At 30.8% G+C, this 27071-nt stretch overlaps 1 protein-coding gene across 1 annotated transcript in view; it reads right to left on the bottom strand.

Moving 5' to 3' along the window:
* Positions 1–329: 329 nt before the first annotated feature.
* Positions 330–27071, bottom strand: part of LOC131847352 (uncharacterized) — a 56707-nt gene continuing 29965 nt past the window's right edge. Inside the window, exons 2-8 of the mRNA XM_059196919.1 lie at positions 22428–22529; positions 10274–10369; positions 10024–10125; positions 3990–4113; positions 2310–2397; positions 1604–1702; positions 330–939 (exon numbers count right to left, since the gene is read on the bottom strand). Coding sequence (XP_059052902.1) covers positions 613–939; positions 1604–1702; positions 2310–2397; positions 3990–4113; positions 10024–10125; positions 10274–10369; positions 22428–22529 — 938 coding nt within the window. The 3' untranslated portion in view covers positions 330–612. The remainder of the gene's footprint in view (positions 940–1603; positions 1703–2309; positions 2398–3989; positions 4114–10023; positions 10126–10273; positions 10370–22427; positions 22530–27071) is intronic.

Below are 27071 nucleotides of genomic sequence, written 5' to 3'. Positions count from 1 at the left end.
CAGTTAAGAAGTAAGGATTTACACAAAACTGTAAAACCTCTTTTTTTATGGTATTAACCATCAGCTATATAAATGAACAACACTATGGATATCACGTTATCATGTGACGTCCGTGATTCACTCATGCCATTCCGGAGGACAAAGCTATCATACCAACAAACAACAAAGCAAACTGCTTGGTGGATAGTTTATTATTATAATTGTTTACAGGAGAAAAGTCTTTCGTCCACACATTCCTCGTACCAACATAAATTTAAATGAAAACACTGAACTTTAGGCCTTCAGATATAGAAATAGGTCGCCCTAACATAAGATAGGGCTTGCCCTACATCATATACAGGGCGGGCTAACGCCGCCGGAGTTCGGTAGACTGCTAACGCGACTTCGCGATTTCGGCAATGGCGCTCGTAAGTACATTGTGTAGTTTTTTAGTGGGTAAGAATCCAAAAAACCCCGTCGTCAACCCTCTAGCGAGTTGATGGTCATTTTGAAGATTTTTCTACACGTCAGGAAAAAGGCCTTCTGAATAAAGAAACACAAAAAGCAAGTTTACAGCCACAGTAAAGTAAGAGACATCAAAATTGGTCCGAAATTCACAATCATGCACAGTTTTTAAACATTAGTTATAGTAAGCCTCCTAGGACTTCTAGGTCTATTTACATTGGTCACGGAACCTCTAACGTGGACTTGAACGGATCCTGAAGGCATATCCACAGCTGAATGTAGACTGGCAGCCCGTGAAGTCCTTGGAGATGGCACGCAAACCCTGAGATCTACAGCGCTGTGTAGACTGGCTGCTCTTGAGGATCTTGGGGTGACTACGTGAGTGTTATCGGATGGTGGAACGAGAGCTGGGATATCAGCAGCAGATCGAGATCGCCTCGGAGGACTCTCAGGTATAAGAGCCATCCCACCTAAACTGCCAACGAATACGGAATTCTGAAAAAAAAAATACATAATGTACTAACTGTATCCCGCAACATTGCTCGCGTGGGTTCGATGAAAAGTATTTTATGAGTTACTATAGAATATGATATACATGTTTATCAAATTTTATTTGAATCCGTCCAGTAGTTTTTGCGTAAAAGAGCAACGCAATCGAATCGTTCATCTTCACTGTTTTGTATTTATATATTTTCGGAATAAAGATAATGGAAAATCATCTACATACTGTTATTATAACAACAAATTTACAATTATCATTATTGTTAATTATTAAGACATTTACTAGCATTTAGTGCTATCTGAATATACTGGTAATGAAAGACAATCTCCATCACATTATTGTGACAAAGAAACTTGTATGTTGCTCAGAAGAGCATCTTTGCGGTGAATTTTGCGTTCCGTATGAGTAGAAAATTAAAAAAATTATGCCTTTTTAAAAATGCTTATGTTAAGTTTATTTGAATAAAGATTATTTCCATTATTATTATTATTAAAGGAGACACTATACATAATTAGATAGTTACATAATTTAGGGGATTTTCAGATACGAATGTAATGTGTAATATAACGTATACTTCTTATATATAACATATACTTATTTCTACACATTGTTAAACATTTCTTAACGTACTTTACGAATTATTCATATCTTTCATACCTGTCTCGGTCGATGAGATAAGTATCCGCATGGCTGGTAGGCAGGGAAAGTGCTTCCACAGTCGTAAGACACACAGCCCCTCGACAATGACGCTCGGTGCTGTATTGAAAGTAAAAAAAAATACACTACAGTAGTATAGTAGTAGAATAGTAAGACTTATTTTCAAAAGGAAACTAGACAATATTTTGAAGGAACAAATTTAATAGTGTATGCTCTGTATAGATTATAGTACCTAAGTATTTAACGAGCAATCGTCACGACCGTACGATTACGGTACGATTCTCTATCGCTAGAAACATTTGTATTCAGGAGTAGGATTGATTGTATTAGTCTAGCTGTTTATATATGTATATTGTGTGTTTTTTCTAATTGATAATAATGGAATTCTGCACCCGCCTGCACTAACAGTTTTACGCTGGCTGGGAACCAGTGAAGGATGATAGGATGTGCAAGAGGTCAAGTCAGTTAGCTTCTCGTGGCAAATTCATCAGGAATTTATCTCGATGGTTTTCAATGGTAACTACGTGGAAGTTAGTCTAACATTGTACATTGCTAGCAATGGGTTCAACAGTCCACATTATGTACGATTTAAGTACCATTTCCGTTTTACTTAATTTACAAGCTCTACATAGTTTGTGACTAGATGATGTTATGTAAATTGTAATAATTGTAAACCTCTGTTTTTATTAGTATTTTTGTTACTTACATGAGGTGCTACGGATACTGAATTCTCAGCCAATGCGCAACTCTGCCGGTGTTGCTGTTGAAACTTAGGTTGATATGGCTCCAGCATCCTGATGGCAAGTTTTAGCACAGATTATATCAATATTGTAAGTTTAAAATAAATATATATATATATATGTTAACAAGTGTAATACATATTATGATGCGAGTAAGGTATCTATATACATATAAGACCAGGTCACGACATAATCGACTTCAATAGCATAATTAAGGATCTCAAACTACTTATCAGATCATGATCAAATTCTTCAAATAGAATCATCAAAATCAGTTCACGTAGAAGAATTTCTAAGGTAAGAAACACTAAAAAAATCGTAATGAAAACCAAATTTAAAGTTATACATAATATAACTCTTTGTTACATTATACATTATTATATAATATAGTTATTAACTATATTTATATAAGTGTATATTAATTGTATATCGTTTTGAAAATCTATACAAATATATAAATTGAAATGTCTGTTTGTTATTATAAATTAAACTTTTCACTAATTTAAATATATGTATATGGTACTTACATAAAAATATTAAAAAAATAATGTCTGGTCGTTCCTCCTAATCACTGAAGCAGATGGACTGATTTTGACTATGTTTATTTACTTACTTTTACAGATAGCTAATGTTCTAAGAAATAACTTAGGCTACTTATATTTGCAATATTTATTTAGGTACTTTAATTCCAACGAAAACTGTGAAAATAAAAATTATGATAGATATACGATATATTTAAAGTATACACAAAAGGTAAACAAAAATAATATATAAAACATAGATACATAAATGTTATAGAATAAATAAAATTATACATGGTAAATTCAGTTGTAACATATCATGCATATATATATGTGAATATAAATAGATGAACGCCAAACAGTTAATGCTTATTCTGACGATTCAATAGGTAATTAAAGAGTTCTTTTTAAATATAGGTTTACTCGGAGGTCTGCGTAGGTAATCTATGACATATCAAATTTTTAACATAACAGTAATTATATATTTATAATAAAATAGATAAATTTTATTATAAATATATAATTACTATATTTAATATCTAAGTTACTTTATGGAAATGATACTATGACAGACAGCTGTACTAATATTGTTTGCATTTGTTGTGTAGATGAATATTATTGATACTGATATTTTGGCAGACTCGGCTACCGCATGAATTGTGGTCATTTCTAGTAGTTATGGAAACATTAAATAAAGAATCTTCATTGTCCTTTAAAAATACTTATTTTTTTATCGGCAGAACAGAAAGCCGTTGCAGATCTCTGCTGGGTTTTCTCGACGCCATAAAGTGTTTAAAGAATGCTTTTTATGGATGATAATGGAATGGTGCACCCGCCTGTGCTAACGGTTTACGCTGGTGGCGGGGCACTAATGGAGGATGAGCTGGAGGTCAGGTTAATTAGACTACCGTGGACTACCAGGAATTTATCACATATGGTTCCAGTGGGAACCGTGTGGATGTCAAACGTCATGGTACATTGCTAGCAATGGGGTCATCAGTCCCCATTACTAACAATTCCCTTCCCCCAGTAGTTTTATATTAAAGTGGTATTATTAACTATGGTAGTGAGACTGAATACATCTAAGACATTAAGAATTTGTCAAAAAACAGGCGATCTACGTACAGCTTATAGACGCACCTTATCTTGCCCCATCGGTTGAAGAAGAGAGCTATGGCTGCCACCCATAGAAGGAGGACGAAAGCCACAATCAGCGCTTCTTCCGCTCTAACCACCACGCCGCTGCCATCTGCTGGGAAAACACTATAAATTAGAACAAAAACATCGTAAAAAAAAAATACACATAGGCACTGCAACAAAAAATCAGCCTGACGGTAGGTGTCTCTTAAAACTGGAACAAACTTAAAGCTGGACTTATAACCTCCGAGGAGGTTGTAAGTTCAGTAGTAGCCAGTCCAGTTAAGTTTGAAGAGGACCACGGCATTTATGTATCTTTTTTACATTTGATGATGTGGCAAGATTGCTCAAATTAGAAAAGAGTAGAGTTTTTAAACCAACCAATACGGATGAAACTTATATTTTGCCATAAAGAAAACTATATCTGACTTCATACATTGTATAAGAATCACACATAAAATGCATTCAAATTTAGATACTCTGTTCTTTAACAGTTGAAAATACCGGCGATAGAAAATATAGTGTTAAAAACGTAATCAATTCATGGAGAGCACGATAGGTGTTCCATATACTACCATATTCAGATTCCATACACTACCTTCACTACATCGATGATACAATATCTGAGACTATATACTCTACGTAGTCCTTTTTTTACTTTTGTTAAATCATTATATTTATATGTGCAGCAATAACTTTGTACCTCTTTTTATGCACAAAATTACACAGACGCAGAAATATGAAATTTCACACACTTATAGTTTAAATAGAGAAGGAATGCAGAATGCTAATATATTATTAAAGTATGCATAAAAATACATTAAATCAATAAAAAAAACATTACACACACTACTATATATTTTACACACACTACTATATATTGTGTTTGTTATTGTTGTTTTAAAATTTTTTTTTATTTTATTATCGTCGTATTTAGACCACTTAGGACTATGACACTAGTTTATGTAAATGTCCTACTTGCAATCGAATTTGAAACCCTGTAATTTTACTGCCATATATCATCCAATATATATATTCGAAAACCAACTGCAGGGTACATAAATAGTTAAGACAGAGGTTACCCACGTAGATTACTTAGTATGAAACCTTATTCTGCTGGTATAAAATTACGTTATTGACAGACAATTTCAGAAATCAAAGCGAAGGTCGTAAACATTGCCAAACATTTGTCACCAATATTATATTACTATTGTTTGGATGCCAACATAAAATCCAACATGTCGGAAATCAAATATCCTGTGATTCGATTGTATTCACGTAACATATGAGTGTATATACAATGTGTACCTAAAAGTTTTGAATACATATAGACTATGAGTTATATATTATATGAATTGAAATCGTATTGGAAATCATGAAAGAATTCAATAATAGACAAATGTAGACACATGAGGAACATTTAATATCGTAACACTTTGCAGTTATGACGACTATATTTACCAGAGTCTATATATTTTTGTAGTTCAATACTACGTATAAAGACGGCCGCGGTAGACTGGCGTTTAACACACTTAGTACTAATAGTTGTAGCATAGATAACATAATATTACATATGTAGGTTCGATTCCTCGCACATTTGTATTGATTTGATTATTGTTTGTATTACTGTAGGCGTTTTATATGTATGTACTTATTTATAAAAATACATATATCATTTATCATATATATTACATGTACGGATTTTAATGCAGTTTTTAACAACAGATATAGAGGAATCGTGTATATACCATATATATACATTTGTATACATGAGTTTGTATCGATCTAGATGTTTTATATGTATATTAAATATGTATTATAAAAAAAAGTTCTAGGTTTTTATGTATGTAGTCTAGTCTAGTACCCATAACACAAGCTCTGCTTAACTTGGAACTAGATGGCGTTGTGTGAATTGTTCAAGGATATTATATTATTAAAATAATACCAAAAAATGCGAAATTTAAAGTATTGTAATGTATCTGTGCGAAGCCGGGCGGATCGCTACTATCATTGTATACTCAACACTGGTGGAATTAAAAAAGTTAAAGAAACCAATACATACACGTGTAAGTATGTTTTTCTGTTACTTAATAAAATATGTAATATTTTCATATTGTACAAGATATAAATCCTACAAATATAATTTTATTAATAACATTGTACGACTAAACCTCTGCGGTCGCTTTGTAATAGATACAGTACACAGAAATCCATGGAGATTTATCTGTGATCCATGAAAGATTAATCAGATTTGCCGCTCAGAGATCGGAGAATGGTTGTATCGTAGGATTTATAGCATCGAATAAACTAAAACCACCAACGAGATACAGATGTACGAATAAATTGGACTATGATTTGAAATTTTAAAGCAAATACCTTGCATTTGCATCGTGTTTTATTAGAACATTCAACACTGTCGTCGTACAGGTGCAATTTTTTTAAGATATATATATTTTTAAGTAAAATATGTCCATTAGCTGTATCCGTGGTTTCACCAACATGTAATTTATATGTTATTCTGATATGTAAGCTTCATAAATTTCCGTTATTGCGTGAAAAAGTTACAAACATCCATCCATGGATCGATCCATCCATACTCACAAACTTCGTGTTTATAATATCTTTACATAGTATAAAACAAAGTCGCTGTCGCTGTCTATCTGTCCCTATGTATGCTTAAATCTTTAAAACTACGCAACGGATTTTGAAGCAGTTTTTTTAGTGGATAGAGTGATTCAAGAAAGGAAGGTTAATATATGTAATACATGTTAAGCCGTGCGAAGCCGGGGCGATTAGCTAGTTAATATATAATATTATCTTATCTGTGATATTATAATATTAAATAAAAAACATATTTCCCTTATTATCAACATGTAACCGAACTGGATAGAAGGGATTTCTTTTACATTAGTGGCAGAATATATCGAACATGAATAATTTTAATTGAGATTAATTTAAATACGATTTTTTTTTCAAAATATTACTAAGTGCGAATTTTGTGATTTTATAATTAATGTGGTTTTCAATGCTAAATGAACACATTTTGTTATATTTCTTTTAGTTTTAATTTTAGTTCTTAAAATATATATATCGAATTCTACGGGGTCTCTTCTGGAAACCATCGTGGCTCATTCACCACGATGGGATAGTTAGACCTGTCTTCATGTCTTTTCAGTTCGTCTTATCATCCTCCTCTGGTGGTATACCGGAGTATACATACCGTTAGCATAAACGGATGCACCACTTCATTATCTTTGCATAGTATAAAACAAAGTCGCCTTCGCTGGATATTTGCTTATATCTTTTAAATTACGCAATGGATTTTAATGCAGTTTTCATTAATAGATAGAGTGATTCAAGAGGAAGGTCTACATGTATGTTACATATATGTTATAGTTAGAATATGCCGAGAAATGCACACATGTTTTGTACTGCATCCATGCAAAGCCGGCACGCGTCGCTAGTAAGTAAATTTTCATTCAATTTAAAACGAACCCCGGACTATCGAAAGGTGACTACACTAACAAATCAATCAATAAACAATCAATCAAAATAATAAATACGCCAATTGATTAATGCTTGTGTTATTGGCATACTGTGAATAAGCGTAGGTACAATCCATTGTCACGAACGTAATTGTTTTATTACGCGTTACTCAATTTATCTCACTGAAACGAGAACAATAACAGCTGTGATTGCTGGGAAGCACGATCAATTGATTGTTGTTGAAATCTCCACAAATATCAATAAACAATATATAATCCACGGCAGTTCACTCGGCGCCATATAGTCCCAAACATTTTATTTTATTTAAACATATACTCCTATTCTCGTAAGAAAAAAAAACAGTGATATATTGTATCTAATATATAAGATCTTATCTCTAAAAAGAGAATTCTGACAGCAAACTAGAAAATGCATAACATTTTCTAGTTTCGCATTGCATAGTGTGTTAATTAGAACATTATTGAATTTTTGTTAAATAGGCTTAATGCTTTAATATTCTCTACCTGCCAACCTTTAGAAGTGCAGAGATATTCGAAGGCAGTTTATTTGATTATAATAAAATTATATAATATATTAAACAGGTATAAATATAAAAAAGAGAGTCCGACGGCTGATGAGGATCAATAGATGAGTATGCCATACTGTGCCAACCCCAAATAATGGGATAAAGCAAGGCAATGATCATAATATATATATATGATAAAATAATGCATTCAAACATATTATGAACATAGTGTATATATTATAAACAAAATACACATATAAATAAAATTATGATCATTATTGCAGTTCTATGCCTACCTACTAGAAATTTATAGAATTACGTATTTTTTTTTATATTATTTTTAGATATACAACATATATACATATATATTTTTTCTTTTTATATACTTATGAATATGCGGTTTCAATCGCCATACAATATTTAACTTGTACGGCGATTGAAACCGCGGCCATCAGATGTACGACAAAGTTTTAAACTGCTAGACTAAAAGATATATTTTGTACTAATTGTATACCACAATCCTATCTGTGGAATAAGTTTCATTCCTATAGTATATGTAAAGTATATGTAAAGTAGTTTGATACAACTTTTTTTGATACAAGAGTAACAATCATCCATCGATCATACATTCTCGTAAAATTTCAAGTTAATAATATTAGTAGAGTTATAGATATCAAAAAAAAATCGATGTCAATTGTAGGAGAATTTATAAGGTCTATATTTTATGGAATTAGGTGTTATTTTTTAGAAGTACATTTTACTGGAAACATCGTAGTCTGGTCGCTGAACAGTCAACACTAAACTATATCCAAACTCTATTCAGTACCTAGTGATGCCTTGTTTAGAGGTGAAATACGTGTCGCAGTATGGATGTAGATCTAAAAACGGTTGTAACTTGATCACTAATTGGGAAGGTACGCGTCCAATAGATAAATATGTGGTCAGGTTTCCGTCTGAATATTTGTATTTGTATGTTGTAATTGTAGCTGAATTAAACAAAATAATAGAAATCCATTTAGTAATGAATTAATCAGAGAAATACATCGGACATACATACATCGGAACCCTATCGATTGCGAAAAGAATCATTAAAACCCATTCACATTTTCTTCAACGAAAATATATAAAAATAAAACAACAGAAAGGAAATTTTAATCTATTTGTGCGTGCGGCACGCGGAGAGTATTGAACGGTGTTCGGTGAAACTAAATACTGTTAGCTTATATTTCAGGGTTTTGTTGGAGATGCTTTTCATCATGTAGCACTTAATTTCACGACTTTTATCCCACATGGGGTATTCAGAGGTATTGTGTTTACAATGACTTTCAAAATAACTATTCAGTGGGACCACCACTTTCCAACTCAACAACATCACTGGTAAGTTTGAATCCAAGATGGTTGGGGGCCAGCTTACCGCTAGCACTGTCTCTTAGTTTAGTCTCTCTCTAAATCTTGGCGTCAGAATTTCTATGTATATTATGTATGTATTTACCAAAAAATATATAAGTATTTATATCTACATTACGTAAGTTCTGCTTAGTTTGATACCAGATGTCGCTATGTGAATTGTCCTGAGATATATATTTTTTTTATTAAACCACAATCATATACAATTATACAGGTCTTCAATCATTTTCATAAACAATTTGTGAGTGTATGAGCCTGGAAACTGAACTAGGCACAAAGTCTTTATATAAGTAGACTAGAACCCTACATATGCTTATATAATAAGATTATGATAGTATCTTAGGCAAGTATAATAATTGTATACATGTGTAGTAATGTTGTGTGTATGTGTGTGTGTGTGTGTGTGTGTGTGTGTGTGTGTGTGTGTGTGTGTGTGTGTGTGTGTGTGTGTGTGTGTGTGTGGGAATCTGTAATTATATGTAGTAAGTACGTTTACGCAAGTAATAGTTTCTCTGTGTCTAATTTAAAGCCATTATTTTTAAATAACTATTTATTATTAAACAGGTGAGCCAAAGCACATGAGTACGTTGACTTTGTACTAACCAATGTCAGCTAGCGAGACGTTGGCACGTGCTGTTGAGGAAGGTGAAGGGTGCAGTCGTAGCACCACCTCCGCTGGTGGACCGCCCGTAGCTCCACTCCATTCTGTTGAAAATAGAAGAAGTAAAATACATAATACATAAATTATTATGTACGTAATAATTTATGTAGTAATGACGATAATGAAAGAGATAATGATAATGATGTTTATAAAGGTGTAAAAGCAGGAGCTAGCAACTAAGAGAAGCTTTACCGCTCTCACCGGCGGAGATGCGCGAAGGCGACGGTGCAGTGTGTGATCGTTTCGTGGACGACTCCTCAGGAACTTCTGTCCCACTGGTTACTGCATCTATAAATACAAAACATTGCGTTAATGATATATTTTTGACAAAACTGAAGAAAATAGAACAAGTCCGAGTGACTCGATACAAAATACTTTTTTGACGGTTCTTTAGTTAGTACGGATTATATTTTGACTACTACAAGTAATTAACAGATTCAATTTAGATTTAGTTCTCATAAGATTAGTGTTAGGTTTTTGAAAAATAATATTTATTTGTTTAAAGGTGTAGGATGAGACCCTATAATCAGTGTTCTTTTTCCAAATATGTTTTTGAATAAAAGTAATATATTTTTTAAAGATATATTTGTAAAAGTTCTTAATTCAAAAATGTCTTTGAAACAAGACCAAGCTCTATTTTGTATGTATAAATTTAATTAAACAAAACAAATACCTTCGTTATTATTATTGTATTATAATCTAATATGAGTTTTAAAATAAATTGACTTTATTCGAATTTTGAATTGATAGACAATTCTATTTCAACAATAATAATACTGTTTATACGTTGATGTCACGTAATTTAAATTCGTATTTACACAACTGTATACCATTTATTCACATGAGTATAAAAATTTAATATGGAACCGCTAACGCACCTAACAATTAAATATAGCTTACGTAGTTTAAACAGCCTCTCTACGCCATGAAAATGAATTTCCCCAGGCGGCGTCGTTAATCAAAACTTATTTTTAAAATGAATAGCCTGGTATTTTTAAATCAATATGAGGTTTTTATTTCATTTTCTAACTTAAATACATCTACAATTTTAAATACATGAAATAGCAAATTAAGCTACCGATAGCTGGGTTAGTATGTACATAGAAAAAATATAACTACTCCTGGTCGCTAATGGGAAAAAATTTATACGTAAATTTAAAAAAATTAAGCAATCTGCACTCCTCTATATAAACTATAAGTGTATTAAATTTCATAATCCTTCGTCCGCGCAGTTTTCGTAACAAGGAGTGTTTGCTTCACGTAATTGATTTATTGTTATGAAAACTCTTTTTATATTTATATATTTAAAGGTTTTTTCTATTCTATAATCAAAAATATAAAAACAAAATTATATTATGTCACTTCACTATCTATCTTATCATTAAATACATTTTCCAGTCATAAATAGTTTTACTACATATTTCTACAACATTTATTAATTTAATAATTTTAATTTTGGGGTTCATTTTTACTTGGTAAAGCGGTGTTTTTTTTATTGAAAAATAAAATAACACTGAAATCACAGCAAGATAATTTTTTTATTATTCTTATGATAACAATAAAATATCAGTTACAAAATTGTAGTACTCACTTCTAATTACACTTTACTCGTATTATTTTAGGAGATGAGAAAAAAATAGAGTCTAAGAGAGTATAATATTTTCTTGCTTTGATTAATTGTCGTGTATAAATTGACCTCATGATTTGATGAAAATCCAGTTAAATAAATACTATACAATAAAACAAAGTCGCCGCCGCTGTCTGGTGGATTATATCTTTTAAATTACGAAACGGATTTTAATGCAGTTTTCAGCACTAGATAGAGTGATTCAAGAGGAAGGTTTATATGTATAATAGGTTATACTTATATACAATCAGTCATTTCTGGTATATTTATTTATATGTAGAATAAATAAATATACCAGAAATGACTGATACTAAAACAACATTATACAGATACATTCCAATATTTATTGTATTTTATAAATTTATTTAAATAATAATTAGTTCGATAAGATATATCTAAAAGTAAATAGATATATGAATAAATGTATTTCATGAGAGTTCAAGTGCAATGGCCATTGAATTGCTTTTTACACGTCTGTCGATGAAAATGGGATTAAATTTTAGTTTGCATTTTTTTTCTTAAAATTTAAAAACACTCTTTTTTTCTGAGAAGTTTGTGCACCAAATAAATATAATAATTAGATATAAGTTTCAAATCCAATGAATGTTTAATTTGAAATTAATTGACGTTCAATGAATATAGTAAATATGGTCATTGCTTAATTTGAGCATAAAAAAACTAATAAATATATAGTTTTACCACGCGGTTTCACTCGCCTTATGGTTTTAAATAATTAGCTATTACCTACTTTTGCCTTCCACTTCCATCCCACAGTAACGTATCACCCGCCCGTCGTTATTCTTTTAGCATTCTTCATTGCTCAAATTCAGAATGGAATTTGTTCTTTATAATAAGTTTCAAGGATTTCAATATCTTAAAAATTCTCAAAAATTGTGCTAAAGATTTTTTTTTAAATTTCTATTATAGTTCTAGATATCAGTTCGTAAACAAAGATACGCTTTATTTATATATTAGTACAGATAGATAAATTATACAGATTCATTATTGTCTTTCATTTTTCCATTAGGTGCTCGCAGTGCATGTCACTATCGTCCACAGATCATTATCAGCTGTAATATCTGTGCTTACTCTCCATTTATGTATATCATCTTTCACACAATTCATCCAGTTTTTTCGGTCCTCACTTCCTTTTAAATTCATCCACTGTCATATTAAAAACCTTCTTTAAATCAGTGTCTTCGCTTCTCGATAGATAAATTATACTGAATGGAGAATATAATCAAGTGACCTATGTCATTTCTCATTAACAAGTTTCAGTGCCTCTAACTTAACAAAGTCACGAAGTTATATTCTCGGCTGAATAAACAGGAGGATGTTTTATATTCAATTGTATTTTATTATATCTTCTCAACTACCTTTTTTAACCGATTACAATTGAAAAAAAAAATGTCTCAGTAGGCTCTTCTGTCTCACTTATTCTAGTTACGGTTACGTAGGTTGCGCAAGGTAGGTTGCAAAGATTGCACAAAATATGCTAACTTCTAACATACTATGTTTGTGTATAAAGACGATGTTAGTACATTAAAAATATAAAAAGATCAAGCAACAATCGATTTTGGAACATGCCCAGTTGCAATCCTACTTTTGCTCTGTTATTTTTCTTCCGAAAGCAGTAAAAATATATTGTTCGCGTGGCGACAACGTATAAACTCTTTTCGGCCAGTAACCTTGTATAAATGTCAAACAAGAGTTCAGCTTGATAAAAATAATATAAAAAATATATTTGGCATTCAAAAATGGAACTACAAATTAAGCAACAATGCGTAAAATAATAAGAATAAACGACATTTACCCACTGTTGATACCTAATAACGCGAAATTAAAAATAAGGGAAATCTTAAGGTGTAGGATAAAATGTGTATGTCAACAAAATTTATATTTAATAATAATAATATTTGACAGGTTATTGTAAATACGTACACAATTATTATTGCCGACAAAATTACGTGGAATGTAAACTTAACATAATACTTGACTAAGAATTAAAAAAAGAGCTGCTATTGTATATCCCGTCGCGCGTCGTAAGTATTTCGTAACACTGTAAACTGCCCTATTGAAGAATCTTACTAATATTATAAACACGAAAGTATGTGAGTATAAATGCGTGGATGAATGGATGTTTCTTACTCTTTCATGCAAAAACTAAATTGTACTGAACGAATTTTGAAATTTACAGTTAAAACACATAGGCTTTAAATTAAAAAGATGTTATATAAATTGGGCGAAATGTGTAAGTGTGATCCAGACGAAGTTGCGCAGGTCAGCTAGTATATTATAAATTTGGGACTTAAAAATGGAACAACAATAGGTATAAACGACCGTTCCTAAAATAATTATGTCAATACCGATTTTCCTGTTTGAGAAAAGGGCACAGAATATGCTTTGAGCGTAGCAATATTCAAATTCTTAACTAAATATTTTTTTCATTATTCCTCTAAAAACATATCATACACAGAGTATGTAAAAAATAAAAAGTAATTTGACATTCTTTTAGGAATTATTCAAAAATGGAATAGTATTAAACTTTGTAACGTGGTATGTAAATAGTTCTGGCCACATTTGAAAAAGTTTGCTATCTATGATAGCGAACTTTTATGAGAGATTATATGACAAAAAATAATAAGAATAGAGCAGCCAACAGTATATATCTAATCAATGGTTCCTTGAGGCTAATACAATTCCTACTATTGTCGTGGAGGCTTTATTATCTCTATAATTTCGCGTCTTTATGGGCTACGCTATATATAATGACAAAATGATGTACTTGTCTCCTCTAATCCTAGATTATAGATATTTTATGAGTCAACTATAGAGCCAACAACTGAAAGTAACGCATAAAGAATCCGGAACTCTATTATAAAAGAGTAGGATTTTGATATGATAAAAATCTACTGCCGTCTTTTAGATTAACAGTATTTTTTAATGGATTATAATCATATGGTGCCCTCGCTATCTGTATATGCTGATAGGACACTAGTGAAGGATGATCATAAGAGCAGGTGACTTAGACCAGGGGAACCACGTGGAGGTCGACATGGTATGGTACATAACTAGCATGACATTGAAGTCATTAGTCCGCTCTACTAACAATTCGCTACCCTAGATTAACAGTATTTGATTAGATTAATTGATTTTTAAGTATAGAAATTAAAATGTAATAATAATGCACTATCACGACGTTATCGCAGATGGGGTAGAATGAGGCTTAGGGAAGGAAATTGTTAGTAATGTGGACTAATAACCCCAGTGATAGAATTGTTTAAGGTCAAGTAAACCTCCACGCGGCTCCTTTGGAAATCGAGTAATTTCATCACGATGGACTAACTGACATGACCTCATGTTCATCTTATCATCCTCTACTGGCTGATCCGCTGACATAAACCGTTAGCGTAGATGCGTACACTATTCTATTATAATCCATAAAAAAAACGTGAACTTATTCGCATTCACATTTGGCAGAGTATATTAAAATTTCACATGAATATAAAGTATAATTACAGAAAAAAGGTATTTTGTTGCTCTCATTCTTCAAGTAAGTATGAGAGTAACATAACAAAAAGTTTGTGTATGCTAATTAAATAAATATAAAACTTATAAATATTATATACATTACCAATCTCGTTATGCAAACGTCGTCGATTTATCTCATAAAAAGTATATTAAGAAAGAAATAAGAATCTAACTTCTAAGAATTTCACAAAGTAATCATTTCAACAAGTCACAAGAGGAAAGAGCGTATTCGTTCATGGCCGAAGGTTGTTTTATAAAATTCACATATAGATAGGTAATATAAATGCTAATTGGTGCAAATAAATTAAGTTGATTCCCAAAGGAGTGTTGTACTAAATAAATGTAACCTTGATATGTTCTTGGTACTGTACTGCTATGGTCATTATCCATGAATTATATGTGTACTGATTTAATCTATTTAGTTACTTAACCAGTTGATTGGTTATTTAATATTTTGACTCTAATAAAGTAGTGCTAGTTGATAGTTTGTATTCACAGATTTTAAGTTAAGTAAAGTTATAACAATTATTTAAAATAGCAACACGCAAGTTTCCTGCTCATCCTTCTTGTGAAGAGACAACTTTCCAAATGAGTGGTAGATTAAAAAAAATAGTATGACTATTCAAAAGTTTTTAAATTTTAATTTATGTCAATAAGAATGTTCATTTCTATTCGTTCTATTATAACTATATATATCTTTTTATTAGGAGTATTTTCAACCGTTTGTCAAAAATTCTCAGTTTGTAACTCAATGTATTTTTTTTTATTTTCGTGATTTGTGAAACGAACGACAAATCCGTAAGACGATTAAGAGTGTTACTATTTCTTTAAAAAAATATATTTTTTTATATCTTGTACATTGATATAAGGTTTAATCTTGACAGTGCTCAAAATTTTCGACGTTACTAATTACAGAATTACAGACAAAGTAAAGTAAATAGCTTTTATGAAACATAAACTAATAGTTTAGTATATACAAGCAGTTTTATAAAAATTTATGTATGTACATTGTATATGCGTCTAGCCGGAGAAATGTGTCGGGGTACCGCGTTCGGCGTGTAAGCGAGTTAGCAATTGCGATTTGGGCCGCTATTCATCCCTACGGTAAAACGCTGGCACAGGCAGATCAGGCGACTATAGCTCTCTTTATAAATAGGGATCTATAGCTCTCTTTGTCTGATAGGCACAGTAGGCCGCCTATGATTTCACCTTGGATCTCTATTGTGGTATATGTAGGGACATCCAAAGCCGGTGGCGGCGGCCAAGGCGGTGAGGTGTATGAGTACGGGCGAGGAATATACCCCCTCCCTCCTACTCAGACAAATCCCATCAGTGGGATGCGTTGTCTGAATCGCGATCGGATGAATGTAAAAGCGATCCCGTACTGAGAAGTTTTTTTTAAGTAGAATTCTGCACAATTCGTCTGCTCTCCTAAGAAGGGCGGTACTCATTTTCGAAGATCACCCTCGCTGTAAATAAGTTACTTGCGTCCTAGATCTGTATGTATGATAAACTGTCCACAAAAGTTTCCAGAACCCTAAAAATGTATAGGTATGGTACTTCGGTCGACACGGGTATCCCATCCATCATCACGAAACGGGTAACCGTGTACAAATCCCTTGTCCATTGAATTATAGATACAGAATATATAATAGTAAAGCTACTGGTACCTTATTGTTTTTTAAAGTAACCAGTATACGTAGAACTATGCCATAGACTTTTAATTCAAAGAATTTTTTTTAATTTTTAATACGGACATCCAGCGTGTGCTATTACGCTAAAAAATTACAACCCACCAAATTAACATCCTTTGTCGAGCTTGAAAATATTTATATGGCACGAGTTGTGTTCTATTTTTGTGGTTTAGAACCATTTTCGTAGTATTGTCTTTTAAATGAAACCGGTTTGCAGTACATCGGTTTAATGCTTCCGAAGTCTAACGGACATGAATAGAAACATTGAGTTTTCTATGTTTGTCCTCACTATATAGTGAAGATTTTTTTAATTTATATTTTGTTTTATTAATCCTAAAATAACTTTTTTTAATTATCGCAGAAATAATTTCTTCAACATTTTATGATCTGATTTCAGAAGAAATCTATCTAAAAAGATAAATCTTTGAGCTCTTATTTTGAAATTATTAAAATATAAAGACATATTATAGAATGAAAAATAAAGGAGAATTTGAAAGTAGACTATTGATTAAAAAAAATATTTAGTGCAGTTTTACACAATACAAATTAGACAACTCTTGATTAATCAATGAAAAAAATATTTATAATTATACACCCATTGACGTTGTTAAGTGTAATATATAGTTAACATTAAAAGACATAATAATGACGTAATACAAACGTCATAACCTTACCCTAGTAATTTGCATAAGCAGGTAGTATTGTAAGAGTGGGTCGTTAACCGAGCAGTTAAAATGTATGTTAATACCTACATTTACACTTCAAAGTGGTGTCTATAAACTATAATTAGAATTAATGCCTAATTCATTTATATTATACCTGTAGTAAAATACCTTCACGACTGCTATGCCGGATAAAGGTAGTCAGAGGCATTGTCAATTGTTCATCGTGGAGAGAGCAATATTTACATTTCCACATTTCCTTGGGTACAATTGAAATTGAGCCTACGGCCTTCTCTCTGATTAAATATGGTTCTTTACAGATTGTACGTGGTTTTTTTTATTTATAAAGATTGTACGAAAAATATATTAATTTTAAAAAGAAACTTAATGTTAATAAGCTATTAAAATGTCCTCAAATAAATTTATATCACAGTATAGAATACTTTGATTGTTTTTCTGTTTATATTGGGTTTATACTCACGACCTTTGACACGACTTTAAATCTTTGTAGCAACTATTAGGCTCTTATTGTATTACTTAGGTACCTAGTTTCCTTACAAATGCGTCACTGACATCCTGAAATAACAACAGAACCGCAGCGAGACAGTAAACTAACGATTTTAATAAGTAATCGATAATGCTACTAATATTAAATATTAAGATTTTGTATCACTAGAGGCACAAAGGTCAAAGTATAAATTGGGAGGCCGGCACATTGATGTGACTGAACAATCAATTAGCCAACTCCACCATGACAAAGGTCAAGCCATTTAAACTGATGTCCATATATTATTGGAACGTGAATTGCCTCATCAAATAATTAATAAGTAGATATATGTAAGTAACATAGGTAGGTACCTATGTGGGTACTGGATGTTTATTTCACTATTTCAAGTGATGAGGGATTTTTTTATGTAACTAAAATTGCAAACAAGCTGACTGCCAACGTGACAAAAACTGCAGCTTCAATTCTTTAAAAAAAAAACACCCATATGCCAAAGAAAGCTCAATAGCACAATCAGCCAGTATAGCCTAATTACTGTTTAAGTACTACAATTTTTTTTATTTATAAATTAAGCCATAAGTCATAAGTAATATGACTTAAATTATAAATAAAAAAAAATCAACGATATAAAAACATCTAACGATAATGTAGCTCTCTCGGCATATGTAAGAAGTTTATTTATCCATAACAAAGACAATATCAAATCTATCTGAACACGATTCTTGTTATCCTCTGTTGTCTAGCGGTTTAGCACACTGCTTTGCTTCCGTTAGTTGCGGGTTCGATTCCTCACACGACATAAACATTTGTATTTATGAGTACGATTTACATATATACAATCAATGAGGTCTGAGTATGCGGTCTGAGTGTTTTCTATCTAGGTATATTTTATTATTTATGTTAGAAACATGTATTTAAGTACTCTACTTATATTGGGGCTGGATGGCGCTGTGTAAAGTGTTCAGGGATATTTTTAGGTACATAATTTTTTATCATTTAAACAGAATGATGGGGCGTTTTGTAATTCGCCTAACGACGCCGTTTACAAATGGCTGAAGTATGCAATAATATTTTTTGTTATTGCCTTAAGGGTGCCACAAAATACGTGTAGATTAATTTGCGGGTAATAAAAATAACTAGCAAAAAATATATTCTATACGCTTAACGTTTAGAGTTATAAAATAATATGCTTTTTTAGGCCGAATATTTATCATATTTTTGATGAAATTATAGTATGGGATCAAAATAAATATATGTAGTTAACGTATTACTATTACTTAAATAAATTTAATAAATATCATAATAGAAAACACTTCTTCAAATGTGAATATTATTCATATACAATGTGTTCATAACAATGAAATTATCAATAATTAAAGTATATTAAAATTGTAATAAATTCCAAATCTAAAACAGGTTTTTCATATAAAATCACCAAAAAACATAGAAATCGACAAAGAATTATCCTTCTTTTATGAAGTAAGTTGAGATGAGAACCTGTTAACTCTAATAACATTAATACTAATAATCCATTTAGACAGCAGCGTTTGGAAATCATTTTATGATTGTATAAAGCTGAATCGTATAAGATGAGAAATGAGCTAATAATGAGCGTAACTGACTCAACACAACTGGTTGATTTATGATCCAGCTCAGTACCTGTATTATTCGAAATCTAGATTGATTGAAACCGTTATGAAATGTACAATTATTATACTCATCTACTCATAATAAATGCATCTATTAACAATTATTGAAATATAACTGCTTTTTTACTCTTTACTTTTAAATTTTTGTTCAATTGAATTAGTTCTTTAATATTTATTTAATAATATTGGTTACATTATATTGTATAACATGAATATGAAAATAACCATACTAACTACTAACCACATTATGTGAAAAAGAGAAAATTTAGTTATCTTTTTTGTAATTTTTAATTTTATATAATGTGACATATTTTTATTTTTTTCTATTTATATCGAGTAATATTATAATAACAAAAGATTTGACTTTGTTTTTACTATGGAAACACTCAAACCTCAATTTTTATTTAAATTTGTTTATTTTTTCTTGTATAAATAATAACTTTGTTATCGAGTAGGTATAATATGTATTTAAAATATTATGAAAATTATACCCTTTTCATTTCTCATCTTATATAATTCAGTTTTATTCAATCATAAAATGATTTCCATATATAGCTGTCTTAATGAATAAATATTACATATATTGTTAAAAATATTATGTAGGAGCTACTCGCCCCGGCTTCGCTCGAGTGTACATGTATTACCTCTCTAGAATCACTCTATCTTTTAAAAAAAATAGTTGAAAATCCGTTGCGTAGTTTTAAAGATTTAAGCATACATAGGGACAGACAAACGGCGACAGCGACTTTATTTTATACTATGTAATAATATACCCAAATTTTAATGAATTTTTGAAGGGCAAAGCTATCAATATATTCATTAAGTACAAAGCAATTTGGTACTTGTTCGATTCACGAAATAAAATACGTTTTTACGGGCCTTTGTCCACAAAAAGCTTTGACCGTCGGTTCCAAACATTTCGCTGTATCAAGTTGCAATGAACAGAGTTTTTCCAGGGCGCCACGCAATTTTCATGTAGCTATTTGGACCCTTCATTGTACACTTCTTGTGAGTTAATACGTGCACAATACGAAATCAATTGAGTATTGCTGAACTTTATATCCTCGGGTATTTTTAAATTCTATCAGGTGACCCTTGTCCATATTGTATTTTAAAGTTGACTGAACGAGAGGGAAAGTAATAAATTTAAATATTTGAGTTCATATTGAATAAGCTCCACATATGATACTTTGTTTAGGCAGATTTTTTTTTACATCTAGGTCGTTTTTATATATTCCTATGTGATACAGATTTATTTTTAAATTCAATTAGGAAAAATGTAATGACCATCGTAAGCTATAGATTTTTCAAAAGGAAACAATGTAATCAGTAATCGTAACCCGAACAGAACAGTCCCCACAAGCAGCATCTATCCATTATACAGATCGTAAAGAAACAAGGATATAGACAAAAACTAGATAAAAAATATTGCATATCAACATTAATCAAGACCTTCTTTTGTTTATAAGAAAAATTGCCAACTAAAATTATATGTTCATATAAGAATAGTACAAAATCAAATAAATATAGCTGGGGAATATCATCTGCTGATAATTTTTGTTTATACTCTTTTTTAAATGATCTTTATCTGTAATATATGTTTATTATACAAGCTTGAAAAAACGGCCGAGACACGAAGGAAAAGTACATTAAATATTCAAGATGACTTCACTCAAAGGACATATTCTCATGTATTAGGAATATGTAATCTCATGATTTCACTATATGGAGTGTCCCGAAGCGAATCGAAAAACGAGTCCATTCTATACTCTAATGCTTGGTTAGCGTATGGATATTTCGATATCTATGTAATATTTTTTTTGTGTCAATTATCACCTGTGTTCTTTTCATTAATGATGTGTTCTTTTCATGAAGGACGCGTGTAGGTATAAATAATTATTTAATGTAGAAAAAACGGAGCACGATGTCTGATTCTTTTGACATTTTTATTATAACAAAAATAAAATATTTTTATTTTTTGAAAAAATGATTATTAGTGGCAAGTTACATATATCAGAAGTCCAGTAAGTATCTTGACCGGAATATTCATTCAAAAGGTGACTGATTGGTGGACTGGTGATTATAGGTATCTAAAGTCGTCTGAATTATAGAATTATAGTCGTTGTTTACTTGACCTATAGTAAAGTAAATTACGTAAAAAAATGTTAAATATGTGGAAAATGAATTAACAAACCACCTAACCAAAATTTTATAGACGCTTTTTAAAAGAACCACCTGATTGATAGCATTTAGTTATTTAAGAATTGTATTTTATATATATTTATTTAGGGTCCAACCCATGATCAGGAACGCCAGTTTTATAAGAATTTTCATACAGGTACGACTCTTTAAGTGTTCAATACGAGTACATTTTATTTATCTTACAAGTTTATACGAGATTATGATCTTCAGAAATTCATCAAAATACGAAAATATAAGAGATGAAGGTTTGATTTTTCAAAAATTTTACGTTGTGCTACCTCTTATAATGAGTGTTAATTTAATTTGAATTCAATTTTTTTGTTCGTATGTAGCCAAATCTAGTATTCATACTGTAGTGCTGGGGTAAAATCGGGGAAAAACTGAAGAACTTTTTGTCCCGATTTTATCCCCACCATATCTGCTTCAACTTCGCCCCTGATTTTACTGTTGTGTGTAGCATGGCTATACCATCTTACCAAGTTGCCGGCGAGTCCTTAATTTTCTTTGTCGAGTACGTGAGTCGATACCTCGTCGAGCTTGCAAAGCTGCTTTCCTTCTGAGCCAGTGACCTCCGTCGTCTGCAACAAATATACAAAAATCAATACCTATTTCATATTTTAACAAAATAAATAAAGAGTAACACGTACGTGAAACCCCTGGTATTTCAGGCGTCCATAGACTACGGTAACCGTTTACCATCGATGGGCCGAATTGCTTGTTTGCCAACATCGTAGTGTAAAAAAAGTATCTTTTATTATTAACAATTATACATATTTTTTATTAATCATTTGGAATGAAACAGAAACAATGGTACTAGAATATTGATACAACATATTAGTGAAAACTGTATTCAAATAATTTTTAAAATAATTGGAATAACGAACAAGCTAGCAGTATCCGTCTAAGAACGACTATTTAAATTACAGAGATATAATAATTAAACAATTAAACATATAGGTATTAATCACAACAAGAAAGTTATTAAGTTCATACAACTGATAATAATATACTATTATCTAAAGACAAGTCACACAACGCTATCTAGACCCAAGCTAATCAGAGCTTGTGTTCTATATACTAAACAACGGATACAACTACTTACATACATATTTTATTTTGTAAATACATACACAAGTATTCATGGTATGATTAGCAGTACTGATAAAGGTGTATCTCATAAGTCATAATAGATAACATAAAATTCTCGCCAGACACCATCCTTGGCTGTGATCTTATAATAAAATTACAATTCAATAAATCCATAAGTTAATTAGAACTGGTATGAACTTTTATCGGTTTATGTTTTATTCCACTAATAATCCGTATCATAAAACATAAAATAAAAAACTTTTGAAGTAGCACTTTAACGGTGCATATATATTGATTTTCATTAATGATATTACAATACAATAACTGTGCATATAAGTAAATAATAACTGGTACGATCTTATATCGGTTTATGCTTCATTATCCTATATTAATATGTTGAATTTTTAATAATAGCGGAATAAATCGTATCTTAATGGATAATTTATTATTTATTTATTTAAAACAGAAAACATGTGTACCAATTCACTGAAGAAACATTCACAGAAATATAAAACTGTGTTGCGAATATCGACGCCTTCCACTGACTATATATAATTCCAAAAAATACATGCTATGACGTTACCCATATCACGTTTCTCTAATAAAATTTACAATATACATGTATTTAAATTTACCAAAACAAAGAAAATGTAACTAACAATCAAAAAGAAAGAAAAAATAAAAAAAGTACCTCACAAAAAGAGCCTTTGCCTGTATTAGATCTGTATATGTGTAAGCATTATGTATTCGTGTTTGTGTGAGAGAGAGGGTGGTTTATGATTACTATACATTATTTTTGAAACTACAATATTTACGATAAAAGTCGAGTTAATAAAGTTTTAAAAAATCTTTAGATTTTTCATAACATAGGTTTTGGAGTTATTTAGGATACAACAGCTTACATTTGTAGTAGGAAAGGGGATACATCGCATATCTAGTACAATACTGGTGTAATTCAGATTTTTTTTTTTAATTAGATTTTAATACCACAGTAATAAAGTGGACTTTCCAAAATTTGTAATTTTTGAGTTATGCCAGTATTATACTAAGTGTGTGATATGTTCATTTCTTTATTTAACTTATGCAAAGTAGAACTTATGGGGTAATAATGACTACTAACTATTGCAGTACGAAAAGGATTTAATTAAAAGTTCTACGTCTTACATTTATATGATTTCAAACATATGGAAACTGAAAATGTTTACGACGCGTAATTTTTAGCACAAATAGTTGACGGACTATCTGTCCATAGACCTGGCAAATTGAATACAGTCCTTCAGTTGGAAACAGAATACAATACAATAAATCAGCCTATAAGTTAATTATGTGTAGTACAAACTTTTGTCGGTTTACGCTTATGATTGACTATTAATATATACTATAATATAATACCAATAAAATATGTAAGGCGATACAAAGGTATGTCTTTCATATTGTACTTTACAAAGTTATATGTGATATACCATTCAAATTACATGTAATGCCGTGAACATGTAACGCAGTAGTTACACGATTTCTGGCGCAAACTTATTAACTTCAAGGAAAGAGTGCAATTGCAAGAAAGCCTTATAAATTAACTAGGTTACACAATCTATATTTAAAATGTTAATCAAGGCATGTAAAGTTCATTTGGTTTCAAATTGATTGTGATTTAGCAGTATACTGCATTACCTTGGCCTAATAACCAGAGATCGATTCAAACATTGTCTTTTATCATTATATTATTTACAATTCATTTTATTAAACATATGAATTTTTCGATAAATAGCTAACAGCTGTTAAGGAAATTTATTTTTAAATATTTTCTGATTGTCTATAATATAAAATTTAATTAATGTAAATGAATTAAATTGTATATTAACGTTATATTTTATGTACATATTGTCAAAAAATAAAATGATTGACTGATTGTTTGATTAAAAACTGTATATACTAAGTAACCTGGCTAACGTTATTTATCTATATATATAAAGAAAATCTATATATGTAATGAAAATAAATAATATATGTAATAAATTAAAGACAAAACAAAAAAAAAGACTTATTATATAGTTCAGAGACTGAAGAAGGAAGTAATTTTAGACTTTGCCTTTGCAGTCAAGACTTATTAACTGCAAAGGCTTACTATACTGTAAAATAATTCTTGGCAGACATACTGTAGGAGCTGTGCAGATTTCAATTTCGTCCTAACAAACTGACAGACTAAAATATGCAGTGTCATATATGAAATTACTACGCTCTTTAAACAAAGTTCATGTATGTATTATTAATTTGTTATGTATATGTAAAATTATTATTATATATGCATGTACAATTATAAATGAAATTTGTTTTCCTGTGTGTTTGGGCGCACTAAACTCAGAAATGGCTTAACAGATTTGTGTGCGGTTTCGCACTATTATATTGTGTTACTACATTAATTTAATATAAAATGTAATGTTTATTTTATTTCAAACGTATTTCAACGAAAATCTTTTTAAAATTAAATTATTGTTATTCCAAATAAGACGGGTACGGAGATTCAAGTTACAACAATATTAAAAACGGTATTTGTATGTGTATGTAGTTTTTTAATGGATAAATATAGAGCAATGTACCCGCCTGCACTAAGGGTAGGTATAAGCTTACAACTATATATTAGTAAATACTGCACCTCCGTTCAAATTTCGGTCCTTCGGTCAAATCGGATAAGCCGTTTCTAAGGATAACGCGCACAGAGATACAGACAAACAGACATAATTCTAGCAATAATTGTTTTGGGCTATATTACGTTGACACAGTACCTACTATAATAATATTTTATCTAAAATATATTCTATGTTATGTAAATATATAATAATAATAATCTCAGGACAATTCACAGTTGTATTCTGATAACACAAGCTCTGCTTAGCATCGGACTAGATGGCGCTGTGGGAATTATACTTAGAGATTATTATGTGTTACTATTGTATGTGTAGATATACATACGTTTAACAAAAACAATATGTAAATTATTCTACAGAATCTTAGAATAATATACACATGTGGGTATTGTAAACAGAAATTGGGGGCATGTTTGATCTTATGTATGCCTCATGTCTTGGTGACATACGTACCTACATATATGTAGTAACAATACTGGAAGCCAGTAGGGTTACAGCTGGTACAACTACATGAAAATATGATAAGCGGGCCTTTAGTAATTAAATTGTTCTGGTAATATGTGTAGGGTAGATATATTAATATTATGAGGACTGATTTTTCTTATAAATGGCTATATGTATGTTGGTTCGAATCCAGCTAACTCTAAAAAAACTCTGACTCAATTTATATTTTTTAACTGTAAAAGAGATAGATAATTTAATTGCTTCAACATTTACAGTGTTAAGTACAAATCATCGCCTCATGTTCAGGAGGCATGTAAATTATAATTCTTAGTTAACTTTATTATTATAAAATAAAAGTTTTTTTTCTAAAATAAAAGTTGCGTTAGTTACTCCTTATATCATCAGCTACCTGCCAATAAGTCCCGTCAAAATCGGTCCAGTCATTTTAGAGATTAGCCGAAATAAACAGACAGACAGACAAAAATAGTAAAAAATGTTATTTTGGTGTATGTACCGTATTTATATACATATGCATGTACTAAAAACGGTTATTTCAATATTACAAACAGACACTCCAATTTTATTTATAAGTATATATTTGTATAGAACTGAAGCGTGAGTTATTTTTTTGCATTCCCTGCCACATTGTATTTAAATGTAGTCAGAGAAATGTATTTCACCACGACGTTCACAGGTGACTGGGTGTCTGAACACCATATCTAGGATTATAGGCGTGAAGGTATATTATTAAATTATCTGCAGATTACGGCTAGTATACTGCGTTCGTAATACAGAAGACGGTGAGCGAATCAGTATACAACCTAAGAGGTAGGTATCAAACCTAAGACGTCATGTTATCTCATTGTCAACTTAACACGTTCTTAAGTATCTACAATTGTGAACAAGCTACCAGCCCACCTAATGGTAAGTGGTAACCATCGC

Source organism: Achroia grisella, unplaced genomic scaffold (genome assembly GCF_030625045.1).
Source record: "Achroia grisella isolate CSIRO2021 unplaced genomic scaffold, CSIRO_AGI_Agris_v1 utg109, whole genome shotgun sequence".
NCBI lineage: Eukaryota > Metazoa > Arthropoda > Insecta > Lepidoptera > Pyralidae > Achroia > Achroia grisella.
This window is presented reverse-complemented; position numbering and strand designations above follow the sequence as displayed.